The 14,209-nt window shown below is 36.4% G+C and overlaps 1 protein-coding gene across 2 annotated transcripts in view; it reads right to left on the bottom strand.

Moving 5' to 3' along the window:
- LOC126811185 (uncharacterized) overlaps positions 1–14,209 on the bottom strand; it is a 245,703-nt gene that overhangs the window by 185,920 nt on the left and 45,574 nt on the right. For both annotated transcript variants that reach the window (XM_050536746.2, XM_050536747.2), the window contains exon 4: positions 13,210–13,235. In XM_050536746.2, the coding sequence (XP_050392703.1) occupies positions 13,210–13,235 (26 nt within the window). The remainder of the gene's footprint in view (positions 1–13,209; positions 13,236–14,209) is intronic.

The raw sequence follows: 14,209 nt of genomic DNA, 5'->3' as shown, positions 1-14,209 counted from the left end.
CAGATTCCTGAGTGCCGGGCAAACATTAGAAAATGGCACGCCTCAGGGGTCGGTTATCAGTCCCACTCTCTTCAATATCATGATCAACGACATACAGAAATCTTCCTACCTCGACGCCAAAACTGAGATAGCTAAATTTGCTGATGACAGTACCATATGGAGGAAAGGGAGGAACTTCTGTGAACTACAAAAAAACATGCAGAAGGCCTTAGACAAATTCATGGCATGGGCAAACGATTGGGGATTCAAAGTCTCGGAGAAGAAAACAGTCGGCATGCTTGTAAGCAGGGATAGAGGGATAAGCAGAATGACTCTGTGTATGAACCGAAAACCATTGAGTTTAAAGACCAAACCAAGTTCCTTGGTGTAATCTTTGACCGAAGGCTGACCTGGAAACCGCATATCGACGAGACTGTAGATAGATGCACCAAAATCCTAAACTTAATGAGGAAAATAACGGGCAGCACTTGGGGGGCCAACAGAGTCACACTAATGATGGTGTATCGTGCTCTAATACGATCTGTATTAGACTACGGCTCTCTGGCCTTCATGAACTGCGCATTATTACTCTTAAGGAAGCTTGACACCATCCAATACAAAGCTCTGTGTATTGCGACTGGCGTATGGCAAGGGACTGGGAGAGAGGCACTACTGCAAGAAGTCGGGGAGTTGCCCCTATCCCTAAGAAGGTACTGGGCTAAGATCTCGCAGCTGGGCAAAAGATCCCCAACCTTTGTCAGTCTACAAAATACAAGATATGTGAGAGATCCTAGAAAGAAAAGCTTCGGCCAGGGTATCAGGGAAACAATCAAGGAACTGCGACTGGGGGAGCTCGTGATAAATGAACACGACCCCCCAGCGATCGCCCCTTGGACGCTCCCTATACTGCCGGTTAATCTAGATCTACTACAGAAAACCGACAAGAAAAACAACCCTACTGCTGCACATGCTTTCTCTCTAGAACACCTGGAAGACAACTGGCCGTCTTATGACTGGGACCATGTGTACACGGATGGCTCACGCAATCCTGAATAAGTCGATAGACTTATATCGAAGCTAAGGGTGAAAGAGCGGCTGCAAGACTACAAACACCAAGTCATCATCTGTGAGTGCGGAGAAGAATGTACCACCACCCATGTCCTGGTAGACTGCAAGGTATACGAGGAGGAGAGAAGGGAACTAGTGAGAACAATGGAGACCAACAACATACCATTCAACACTATGACCCTACTCTTCCCGAGACCAGATCTGAAACTGCAAATCTTCGAACAAATCCACGCCCTAATAGACACAATTGGACTAAGTAGAATAGTGAAGTAAGAGGGGGTCACGGTTAGACGGGCCCGGCATCTAAACACTAAACTACATAGGGGATTTATACCAAACTGGCAGGATAGTGGAGTAAGGGGGAGTCACGATCAGAAGGACTCGGCATCTAAACACTATTCCACCAAAAACAGACACCAAACCTACAGAGTGGGATAGTGGAGAAAGGGGAGGTCACAATAAGACGGGCCTGGCACCCCACAAAGATGACATCTACCAAACTAGCAGGATAGTGGAGTAAGGGGGAGTTACGGTCAGACGAACTCGGCACCTACACACTATTCCGCAAATAAAACTGATACCAAACCCAGAGAGTGGAATAGTGGAGTAAGGGGAGGCCACGATAAGACGGGCCTGGCACCTAAACACTAAAACACTACCAATCCAGAAGCAGACGAGATCATCTACCAAACGATATGTTTTATATTAATTAAAGGGAAGAACTTCCCACTAAACCAAATCCATGGCCTTAGGCCAAATGGAAAGATTGCAAAATCATATTCTAAAAAACAGGAATCAGCTTCGGCTCTCTTATGTCTTGTCTGCGATATCACTTATGTGGAAGCAGACATTAAACACCAAGAACGAACGAAAGCGACAGTACCGGTAAGGATGTTACATATAAATGACAGCTCATGGGTGGCGTTTGGCACTTGAAGTATTTATGACGTCACTTGAACAAGAATCCTTAAAGACATCTGTCATCAAACCTATCGTCTGGTATCGGAAAGTGGATGACACTTTTGTCGTGCTCAACAAAGATGATGACCCCAACAAACTCCTCCAACATCTCAACAACCAGACAGACAGAATCAACCTCACTACGGAAGCTGAAGAAGAAGGTAAAATTCAATTCTTGGACGTATTAATCACTAAAGATGGAGACGGCCTTAAAACATCAGTATACCGTAAACCCACTCACACAGACCAATATATTCATTTCAACTCAAATCGCCCATTAAATATTAAGAAGGCTATTCTTTCAACTCTCACCAAGCGCGCCACCACTATCTGTCAAGCAGATTCATTATCCATAGAATTAACTCATTTACGGAAAGTCTTCACCGAACTTAATAATTACCCTGCACATTTGGTAAACCAAGCCATTAGAGAAGTGACAAACGACAATGCTAAAAATCCAAACCGGCCAAACCAGCTACGAGTGGTATAAGGGTATCCATCCCCTTTATTGACTCCAGATCATACCAGATTAGAAGACTACTTCAACAGGCAGGAATAGAGGTCTGCTTCTCTAGAGGCAAAACAATCCAGAACATACTGTCAGCAAATGGTAAAAAAGAACAGACGAACCAACCACCACCCAAGGGTTGCATTTACGAAATAACCTGCTCATGCAACAAAAAATACATAGGTGAGACGAAACGCACGTTGGATAAAAGAATCAAAGAACACCAATCCTTGGCAGCATATAACCAATCAGCAGTGGCCGAACATCTTAGTGATAACAAACGACATCGTGTGAATTGGGACTTGACGCGAACGCTAGCAGTAAACCAACACCAAAAAAAACAGAAAAATTCTTGAAGCTATTCACATCAGAAGAAACCAGCCTGAACTTAACCGGGACACTGGAGTATATCTACCACACGCATATGACTCATTAATCTTAGGAACCGTTAACTAAATCGTTCTCCGTGTAAATGTGAGAGACTTACTGTGATCATAAGAGTGTAATGTGTTAACTTTATGGCTCTTCACTATTCCTTGCGAACATAACAACTCTCAAGGAAAAAAATTTTTTGGTTTTATAATATTGGTTTGTGTTTGTTACATGTTCAAGTGTCAAACGCCACCCATGAGCTGTCATTCATATGGAACATCCTTACCAGTACTGTTGCAGTTTGTCTTTTATTCGTGGTTTAATGTTTTAACTTTTGGATAATCATTTAACAGAGTTATATATGTTTATTTCCCTTTATTATGGTTTTTAACTCTGCATAAGTTAAACCACTAGATATATTTTGTTATAATATTTGTGATTGGTTACATCTTGTTGTCTAATGGAGAGGGTGATTAATGGTATCAATAATAACATGGTTTCTCATTCATAGGTTGTTTTTTAAATAATTTAATCTTTATTTTTTAAAAATTTTGTAATCTTTATTTGCAATATGGAAATTAAGGGTTTAATAAAGATCAGTTGCTGTTTTAGCATGGATTTGTACATTACATCCCCCCTTTAAGGGTATCTCATTGATTAATAATAGTTTACTTAGGTATGACTTTGAATGGCTTCGGCCTTATTTTGTTTAATTAGGGTTTCACACTGCGTAGCTTGTGTGAAACACTATTGTTTTTGTTAAAATTATTCTTATTATTATTCTTCTTCTTATTATTATTTTTTTTTTTCCAATTTGCTTATATCTCAGCAACTTCTTGTCGGATCGATACAATGTCTTCAGTTTTACTGGGAAAGTGGGTGTGACTTAGAGATTAAAGCTATTCCCGGCATTCTGCGACATTGCGAAATGTCCGAAATCACCGAAAATGTCATTTTTTGAAATATTGCCGTAATATTAACAATAATCATTGGATTTTAGCATATGATGCATTTTGACATAGCCAGAAACAGGGGACATAGCTATGTTACTTTTGATTTTTGATTTTCAACAAATCTTGGAAGATATTGACAGTTCGGTACCACTTTTTGAAAGCAAATATTATTTTGTACAAATCTGATATTATCCAAAAGATGCGCACTGTTAAGGTGCACAAAATCTCGGACTCAGTTTTTTTAATTTCGATTTCGTTTTCGGGCCATTTCGATTAAAAGGTAAAAAAAAGGGGTAAAAATAAGCTATTTACAACCCATCCAGCGCCTTCATATATTAAAATATTTCTTTGATACGTTCATAAACTTGTAGAAATAACCCATACGAAGAGAATGTATGTGAAAAATAGTTTGTAATATGAGCAGTTGCCGAGAAATGGGCAATTTTGCATGAGTCACTTTTTACGCTACTTTGCCTGTAATAGAGTCAATCATTACTGGATTTTCATAAAAGTTACACCATTTGGTGCGTAATGTCAATTTTAACTAGGTCAAACCAATTCAACATTACCAATATCACCGGAAATTACGTAATTTGGGCAAAAACCGTATTTATAGCCTTCGAAACAAATAATTTATTCAAATGAGTTGTATTTGTTATTCGTTTAAAATTTTGATATTTGATTCCAATCAACTAATAGAATGAACCCATACGATCATATAGATATCACAAATTCCTTTCTAACTTGGTCAGTTGCGGAGAAATAGACGATTTTGAACAGGTCACTTTTCAAGGTTTTTGGACCATACAACTGTCAATTATTATTCGATTTTCATAAAATTTTCACTGTTTGATACCTTTTACCAATTATGATTTCATACAAGTAATTTCAGATTTTCATTATCACCGGAAGTAACGTCAATTTGGCAAAAACTGTATTTGTAGCCTTCAAAACAGATATTTTGGTCAAATGAGTCTGATTTGTAATGTTTTTACAATTATGATTTTTGATTCCGCTCAACAAATATTGCAGTAATTTTAACAATAATCATTGGATTTTAACTTTCGATGCATTTTGGCATAGCCGGAGACGGGGCACATAGCTACGCTACTTTTGATTTTTGATTTTCGGCAAATCTTCGCAGATATTAGGCGCTAAATTTAGAAAATTTAAATTTTTACAAAAAACTTTTTTATTTATGAATATTTTTTAGTCGTGTTTTACACAAATATAACGAGTCCTCTGACTTGGGCAAAAATGTGAAAAATTTTTGGCTCAGTAATTTTCCTTGGTCCCCATTGGCTAATTCAGTTTTTCAGTCCTAGATTAATTATCTATTGTTCGATTTGTATAAAACAAAGTTCATATGCTCCGTTGTCTCAATTGTCATTTTTTTTGTTACCAATAGTGTTATCTGTCGGCACCGGAAGTGGCGTAAATTGACAAAAAACTACAATTTTGACAGTTAGGTACCATTTTTCGAAAGCAAATATTATTTTTTTCAAATCTGGTATAACTGAAATTGTGCGCCGTTTAAAGGCGCACAAAATGTTGGGACCAGTTTTTTTAATTTCGATTCCGTTTTCGGGCTATTTCGATTAAAAGGTGAAAAAAGGTGTAAAATTAAGCTATTTACAACCCATCCAGCAATTTCATATTTTAAAATATTACTTCGTAACTTTCATAAACTCGTAGCAATAATCTATACGGAGAGAATGTATGTGAAAATTAATTTGTAATATGCGCAGTTGCCGAGAAATGGGCAATTTTGCATGAGTCACTTTTTACGCTAGTTTGCCTGTAAAAGAGTCAATTATTATTCGATTTTCATAAAAGTGACACCATTTGATGTGTAATGTCAATTTTAACTAGGTCAAACCAATTTAACATTTTCAATATCACCGGAAATGACGTAATTTGGGCAAAAATTGTATTTATAGCCTTCGAAACCAGTAATTTATTCAAATGAGTCATATTTGTTATTTGTTTAAAATTGTGATATTTGATTCAAATCAACTAATACAATGAACCCTTACGATCATATAGATATCACAAAATGGTTTCTAACTTGTTCAGTTGCGGAGAAATAGGCAATTTTCAACAGGTCACTTTTTAAGGTTTTTTGTCAATAAAAGTGTCAATTATTATTCGATTTTCATGAAATTTTCACTGTGTGATACATTATGCCATTTACGATTTCATACAAGTAATTTAAGATTTTCATTATCACCGGAAGTAACGTCATTTTGGCAAAAACTGTATTTTTAGCCTTCAAAACAGATATTTTATTCAAATGAAACAGATTTATAATGTTTTTAAAATTATGATATTTGATTCCAATCAACAAATAGAATGAACTAATTCGATCATACAGATACCTCAAAATGGTTTCTAACTTGTACGGTTGCAGAGAAATAGGCGATTTTCTACAAGTCATTTTTCAAGGTTTTTGGTCTATAAAGGTGGCAATTATTATAGGATTTACATAAAATTTTCACCATGTGATGATGCTATTTCTGATTTCATAAACCAATTTAACATTTTCATTATCACCGGAAGTAATGTAATTTTGACAGGATCACTGACATGTAGCAAATGAATTGATTGCTGGATTTGGTTGTTTCTGCGTCCATTTTATTTCATGTGTGCAATGCTTATGTGGAAACCTGTTTAACGGTTTCATTGGTACCGGAAGTGACATAAGTTCAAGGGTAACGTGGCACCGGTGAAACCCGTCATTACTGCTTCGCAGTTCTAGTTAGTTCATTGTTATCTGTTTGAATATAACCTTCTGTAACATGTTGATTGTATCATTGCTTGATAACTGTGAGAGTGACCTCATTGAAACGTTGCAGTTAATAAACCTAGTGAATGTCATCCATAAAGCTGTCTGTTATTATATATCACTTTCACTAAATGCCTTTCAAAGATAATTTTAGATCAATCGAACCATTTTTAGAGTGCAGAAAAATATTTAAAATTTCAAGACCGAAAAAAGCCAAAAAATCATCATTTTTAGGCCACCTTTCATTTATGGCGCACAACTAAACTACGGCGAGTAGATTAATGAAACTTTATAGGGTAGCAGATATGGTTAGTAAGTATACATTCTGACAGTTTGGTGGACTTTCATTGAGTGGTCTCTGGTATAGAGACTTAGTGCTGTAAGGTACCAAAATAGCTCAATTTAGGTATGTCATTTTATTCTATCTATATCTCACTCACTGCAGGTTTAAATATTTTTTGGGAATGCTGACTGAAAATGCAATGATCTATATATAGTATTAAGATCAAGAAAAAAATTGTGTGGCACTCAACTGTTCAGTAGTAAATAATTTCCATTTTTGTCCAAAAATGACGAAACATAAACAGCTTTATTTACACATTGAAAAGTGTAACATGGTACTGGAAACCAAATTAACGTGGGTTCCAGTTCAATTAAGAGCAAGCCATAATAGAAATATAAATAGACAAGTAAATATAAATGCACTATATACTTTCATCAAGAAATTCACATTTAAAAAATGTTCCATTATCAAAACTACAAATACTTATTACCAATAAGTATTTGAAATTAAAAAATATCGCTATACTTTACTATCTACTATCTATCTAATCATCTATCTAGCTATCTATCTGTCTAATAAGTATCTAATCACGAAAACTGAGCTCACAATTACACCGTTAAAATTTTGAAAAGCTTAATTTACTATGAATGCCAAATGTACCACCATGGGTCTTTTGTCAGACGTGGAGAGCGGGAGTTCGACACCGGTCGCCACATCCTACGTACGACCCATGCATCTTTTCTTACTACATATCTTAGTTGCCTTTTGATCGTCTAGAATTTGTCTCTAGCTGTCTTTGCTTCTGCTTCACGTTGTGTATTTACTTCTTCCTGTTTTCTTAAGACGTTTTCTTCTCAGTAGTTATAACAATGCAACAGTTCGTTTTTGCATTTTTAATAGCATAGCTGGATACATGGATACAAGCATAGTACAGATTACAATACTAACTAAAGTCATTCTCAAACACTAGCCAGCCAGACTCGATTTGGGCGAGTCTGCTGAATAGAAACTAAATTTCCATCACATGTTTTTCGACACAGTTTATCCTTGAACTTAGAACCCCTTTCCTGTTATTCTCACGCTATTTCACAAACAATTAATTTGCGTTTTAAATAAAATCATACCATAGCTACTATACTGACTATAGAGAATAATTTGTAAAGATAAAAAATGTTGTTTAACCCATCTTATTTCTCTATTCCTTGTCTATAAATTTAAAGATAGGTTGCCAGGCAACGAAACATACGCCCACAGCAGCTAAATCGTCCAGGCAGTCAACAAGAGTTGTCGCATATTTTTACTTTATCGGTAACGAAACATTTATAATACACTAAAATCTGATTAAGAGCACAACTCATGAAGTAATTATCAGAAAACCATTAGAACGTTTTGTATACAAAACTTTTAATATCATGGATTTAGCTGTTCAAGTCATAAAAATTCATTGAAAATCAATATATTTTTCGTCTCAAGATCTTAAACTCTGTGTATCAATCTGAAGTCAATCGTATGATAACTTTAGCCTTTAGAGCGTCACAAAGTGATCAAGGGCCATAACTTTGGCAGTAATTATCGGAAATCGTTGAAAATCAATAGGATTCTTCGTCTCATGACCTTAAACACTGTGTATAAATTTAAGGTCAATCGGATATTAACTTTGGCCTCTAGAGTGTCTACAAGATTTCTTGAAGTGATCAAGGGCCATAACTCTGGTAGTAATTATCAGAAATTGCTGAAAATCAATAGGCTACATCGTCTCATGACCTTAAACACTGTGTATAAATTTAAAGTCAATCGAATATTAACTTTAGCCTCTAGAGCATCGACAAGATTTTTTGAAGTGATCAAGGGCCATAACTCTGGCATTAATTATCGGAAATTGTTCAAAATCAACAGGTTTCTTCATCTCATGACCTTAAACACTGTGTATAAATTTAAAGTCAATCGGATATTAACTTTGGCCTCTAGAGTGTGCACAAGATTTTCAATGTGATCAAGGGCCATAACTCTGGCAGTAATTATTGGAAATCGCTGAAAATCAATAGGCTTCTTTGTCTCAAGACCTTAAACACTGTGTATAAATTTAAAGTCAATCAGATATAAACTTTAACCTCTAGAGCGTCCACAAGCAGATTGACGGACCAACGGACGGACGGGGGCGACGACAATATACGACCACATTTCAATGTGGGTGTATAAAAACAATATCGCAACGACGATAGTGCTACACAAAAGAGCTGTTCTTGGTAAAAACAATTAATCTCTCTAGACTATTTTTCAACATTTTAATAATTCAGCAATATAATCTCATGATCTAGTAGAAGGATGATGAATTTTTGGACAGCAAATCGTAAAAACTAAATAGTGTAGTACTTATGTACATCTGTCTATACTTGACAAACGAATCAACCAATATTTCAAAAAGACAAAAAAAAATAGTATATGAGCGTAAGGTCACTATTGTAGCATACTCCCCGCAGTGTTTCGTTTGATTAGACCTAATTCCACTCAACACTGCCATAATGAAAGCAAATTTCTGTTCCAAATTATGACTGGTCAATAGTCCGATTAAAAACCAATACCTAACTGCGTAACACTATCATTCGAGTTTAAACAGAGCTCCAAATATGTTTACATGACGTTACGTCATGATTCACAAAATTTATTACGCCCAATTACCCAGTGCATAGCTGAATATTGCAGAAAAACTAATTGTGCAATAAATGAGGCTATCAAAACGGCTACAATGTAAACAATACTGTTTGGAGACGAACAATACTTTCACCGTTTTTAATACCTTAAATAACTGTCCAAATTTTAGGGAAGACCCCAGATTAAACGAAAGACTGTACTTAGGAGTGATTTGATTGAACGGGAAGAATAGACACACTCACCCAAAAACATAAGTATTTGAAGTCAATCCAGCAATGGCCAGAGCGGTATTTCTCGGGCTATTGCTTCAGGAATATGCTATTGTAGTTTCTTTCGGATAACTGGCTACTAAACCGCATTTTATTCATGCAAAAGGCGGGGAAATGAACAGCTGATTTATATAGCGCACGTACTCCATGTACAGAGGCATGTCCACTGCGCATACAATTAAATTATTTTAATTAATCCTGATAAAAAGATGAGTTTTAAGTCTTAATGTAAAACAAAGAAAGGGTTTAGTGATGATTTAATGATCTCTGGAAGATTGTTCCACAGATTAGGCGCATTCACTGAGCACGATCCGTATCCAAATGATTTTAATTTGCACCTTGAGCAACACAACTGATGAAGGTGTGTTCGGCCGGAGGTTTGCATAAGGTTAGGGTATATTTGAGCTAAGCCATTCACACACTGATACGTCAACGACAGACTTTTGAAGATGATTCTTTCACGAATTGGCAGCAAATGGAGTGATTTCAGAACAGGAGTAATATGAGAGTATTTTGATGATCTGGTAAGAATTCAAGCTGCGGTATTTTGTACAAGTTGATTTTTTTTTAAATATTGGCACTAGATGTTTCTACTTACAAGCTGTTACAGTAGTCAACCCTTGAGAATACCAAAGAACATAAAAGTGTAGCAGCTGCTTCCTGGCTAATAAAGTGTCTTATATATGGCCAATGTTCCTGGATCGAAGATAACAGTTTCGACAAATTTCACTAATGTGACTGTCCATGCACAAATTGGACCCTAAGAGGACACCTAACTTCTTCACAGTGTCTCATGGTACAAATATTGCATCTCGTACAACCATATCATTTGAACTTGTATTTTTCAGATGTGTATTTGGACCACATAAAATACATTCTGCTTTAATTAATTCAATTAAATTTAATTTCAACATATTTCTTGTCATACTATCTTTAATCTTAGAACTAGTATTCTAATTCTATGCTTTAATGTCATGTGTACAATTAGGGGATGGAACAGTTTTTGAAAGGGAATAATTTGCGATCAGCTGTGTATCATCTGCATAGTTGTCCTAAATTCTTAGTATACATTACAGAAAAGACAGGTCCAAGGACTGATCCTTGTGGAACTCCCGAATCATCTGGACCGGCCCTACACAGGGTTGCTGGAAGTCAGTTGCTTGGGGCATTATCTGGCCTAATTATCCAGGCAATGTATGATTTTATTGGAAAAATGAAGTAAAAAATGAAGTCATTTTCTTCAAGTTCGACCATCAAATTTAATATGAAAGAAATCTGTGCCAATCATTTTGTCAAAACCAAATATTAGTATTAGTATCCTCAACTTCCATTATTAATAGAATTGTCCTCAGCCCCGCAGTGGGTGAGATATAGCATCATGAAATTTATATGCTTTAGCATATAGCAAAAGCTACGTCTCAAAATAAATTCCTCACAGCCTCAAATGGTTTCGGAAAATTTTAACAGTCATATATACTCAGCCAAATTAAAAACTTGACACTCAGGATTTTTGGGACTAGACTTTTAATATTTGGTTTAAGGCAACTATTTTAGTGTTATGTTGTGCACAGAAGACCTTGACATCAACAGAAAGCAAGAATACGTCTCGCCGAAAGTCCTTGACATTGATAACGTTCGTGATGTCACAGTACCCCCCAAAATGAAATTCACAGACTTAGAGAACAATAGGAATAAAGTGTTTAGTAACGGTTGTGGACTCCTCTAGCGTATCGTACTGCCACATAACGTCTTCTCATGGATCTCAGAACATTAGTCAACACTACCCGAGGAAGACGTCGCCACTGCTCAGCAAGAGCATGTTGAAGGTCCTGCAACGTCAGTGGTGGATTCACTTGCTGACGAACACGTCAACCCAGTTCGTCCCAGATGTGTTCAATAGGATTAAAGTCGAGGCTAAGCGACGGCTAATCCAGGATTTGGACACCGGCATTTCTTAAAAAATTCTGGGTAGCAATTGCTGTATGGGGTCGAGCATTGTCTTGTTGAAACGTTAGTCCAGGTCCATGTCTCTGCATAAACGGAAGAAGTACAGGTTGCAAAATCTGATCCCTGTACTGGACAGCATTTAAGTTCCATTGGACAACAACAAGAGAAGAACGTTCATGTGCACAAAAAGAACCCCAAACCATGACGCTGCCGCCACCAAATGGGTCAACTTCTCTGACGCATACTTGAGCGTAACGTTCACCTCGTCTGCGGTACACTCGGCCCCTGCCATCAGCAAATCTCAAAGTGAATCGAGAGTCGTCACTAAAGACAACCGAATTCCACTGTCTTTGAGTAAATCTTATGTGTCTTGTGGCCCACACAAGTCGGTTACGGCGATGAATAGGTGTCAATATTGGTCCATTATAGGGCCTCCGAGCTCGAAGACCAGCAGCCTGCAAGTGATTTCGAACAGTTTGTGCAGTTACCCTTCCACCAAACATCTCTCTACTTGTGGAGGTTGCAGTGACAAATCTGTTTCTAAGATGACGTAATCGTATTGCTTGATCTTCCTGGAGTGACGTCACACGTGGCGCTCCCGCCCTTGGACGGTCGGCAATAGTTCCAGTTTGAAGCACTCTCATTCTAAGATTAATTATTTGTCTGGCGTGAACAATTAAAGGCTCTTGCAACAGTGACCACAGACTGACCAGCATAGAGCCTTCCTATAGCATGTAGACGTTCTACATTTGAAAGGCGCGGCATTTTCTAACAAAGATGAAAATAACAATTTTAATTTGTTTTTCCAGTTCAAGTTACGTGTGCGTGTTCAGTTTAAGCAAACTTGCATCGATTGACCTCACAAGTTTGTGTTTGCACGTGTTTTTCAGGTTTTTCATCTTTATATGCTCAAAAGTCACATGATCCACGTGACTATACAATTTTATCAAATTAAAGGCTTCTTACTACTTACTATCATTAGAAACACTTTAAAATTTTTTTGACTTACCAGAAAAAAAAATTGTTGAAATTCATCAGTGTCAAGTTTTTAATTTGGCTGAGTATATATATATTGACAAGATCATTCATAAAAAAATAATTAAAAAAAATAAAATATCAAGAGGCAATTTATGGGAAACATTTGAATTTAGGGAATTTTTTTTTAAAAAATGATGTTTTTTTAACTCTAAAATGGCCATAGCTGGTTCTCCGTAACTACAAGGTTGGTGACCCTCATATTTCATGTGGGGTATACGGGGTACCCAATAACCAAATCTGAAAAATCGCCCGACACCATTTGTGCCGTTTTTTCTAAATTTTGCATGATTCTCTCGCAAACTCATTCTTAAACATTCTGGATCTCATGTCAAACAATTATGGCAAAAATTTCCCATCTTACTTGCCTTAAATTTATATGAATATACATAAATTACCTGTCTAAGGATCTATTTGTATCGAACTGAAAATAACAAATCAAATAACAATGTTAAATATATCTGCAAAAAACATAATAAATAAGCTTCTTAGATTGTGTTCATATACATTTACATAAGATTATTTTATAAGCTTGTTCAAATTACGTTTACACTGCTAAATAAAGGTAGGTAAATCATGAAACAATTGACTGCTATAGAATTGTACAATTGAATTATAACGCAATATGAGCACAAATAACCTTATAAATTAAGTTTCTAAATCATAAACTTAACAATGAATACCTCTCTAGTTTAACTCTTAAAATGAAATGAAATGAAATGGGGTTTAACGTCCTATGCTTCTGCACCTAACCTGGGCTAATTGAAGACAGGCATACGCCATACAGGGTGCTATGAGGGAAATTTTGCCCTGACAGCGGCGCTACGGCCTACATTTAACTCTTAAATGACCCACAGGTTTGACATCATAACATCATAAAACTCTACGTCATAATGGTCAATAGTGTTAAATTATTGTCATCTGATTAAAAAAAAAAAATGTAAATGGATGAAATGAACTAGACTTAATGCCATTTTCATAAATATGAATTTTATGCCACAATTTATTGTGGAAAATACTGTAATCTAGATATTTCATGCAAAATTCATGTATATGGTGATTTCCATTTTTTTTGGGGGGGGGGGGCTGTTATGAACTAAAAAGAGGTCACAATGCTCACAGAGAACAAGCAATTTTTCGTACAATCAGGGTCATGATCCAGATGTTAAGGTCAAACATGGGTCAATATGGAAAGGAATCGCGATCATTTGGATATAAATATGTTTTAAGTTTCATCAATATCGGCTAAATTTTGTGACCTCTAGAGGGTCGACAAACTTATTATCAAATGCTTATTATTTCTGAAAGGGGAGCGGCCATTATGTCAGACAGTCTTGGTCCGATTTTCACGAAATTTGAACTCAACAGTAATTATGGTGTAATGATGAACAGTTTTTA

The sequence above is a fragment of the Patella vulgata genome, chromosome 2 (assembly GCF_932274485.2).
Source record: "Patella vulgata chromosome 2, xgPatVulg1.2, whole genome shotgun sequence".
In the NCBI taxonomy this organism is placed as follows: Eukaryota; Metazoa; Mollusca; class Gastropoda; family Patellidae; genus Patella; species Patella vulgata.
The sequence above is the reverse complement of the archived record's forward strand: the minus strand, read 5'-3'. Positions and strand labels throughout refer to the sequence as shown.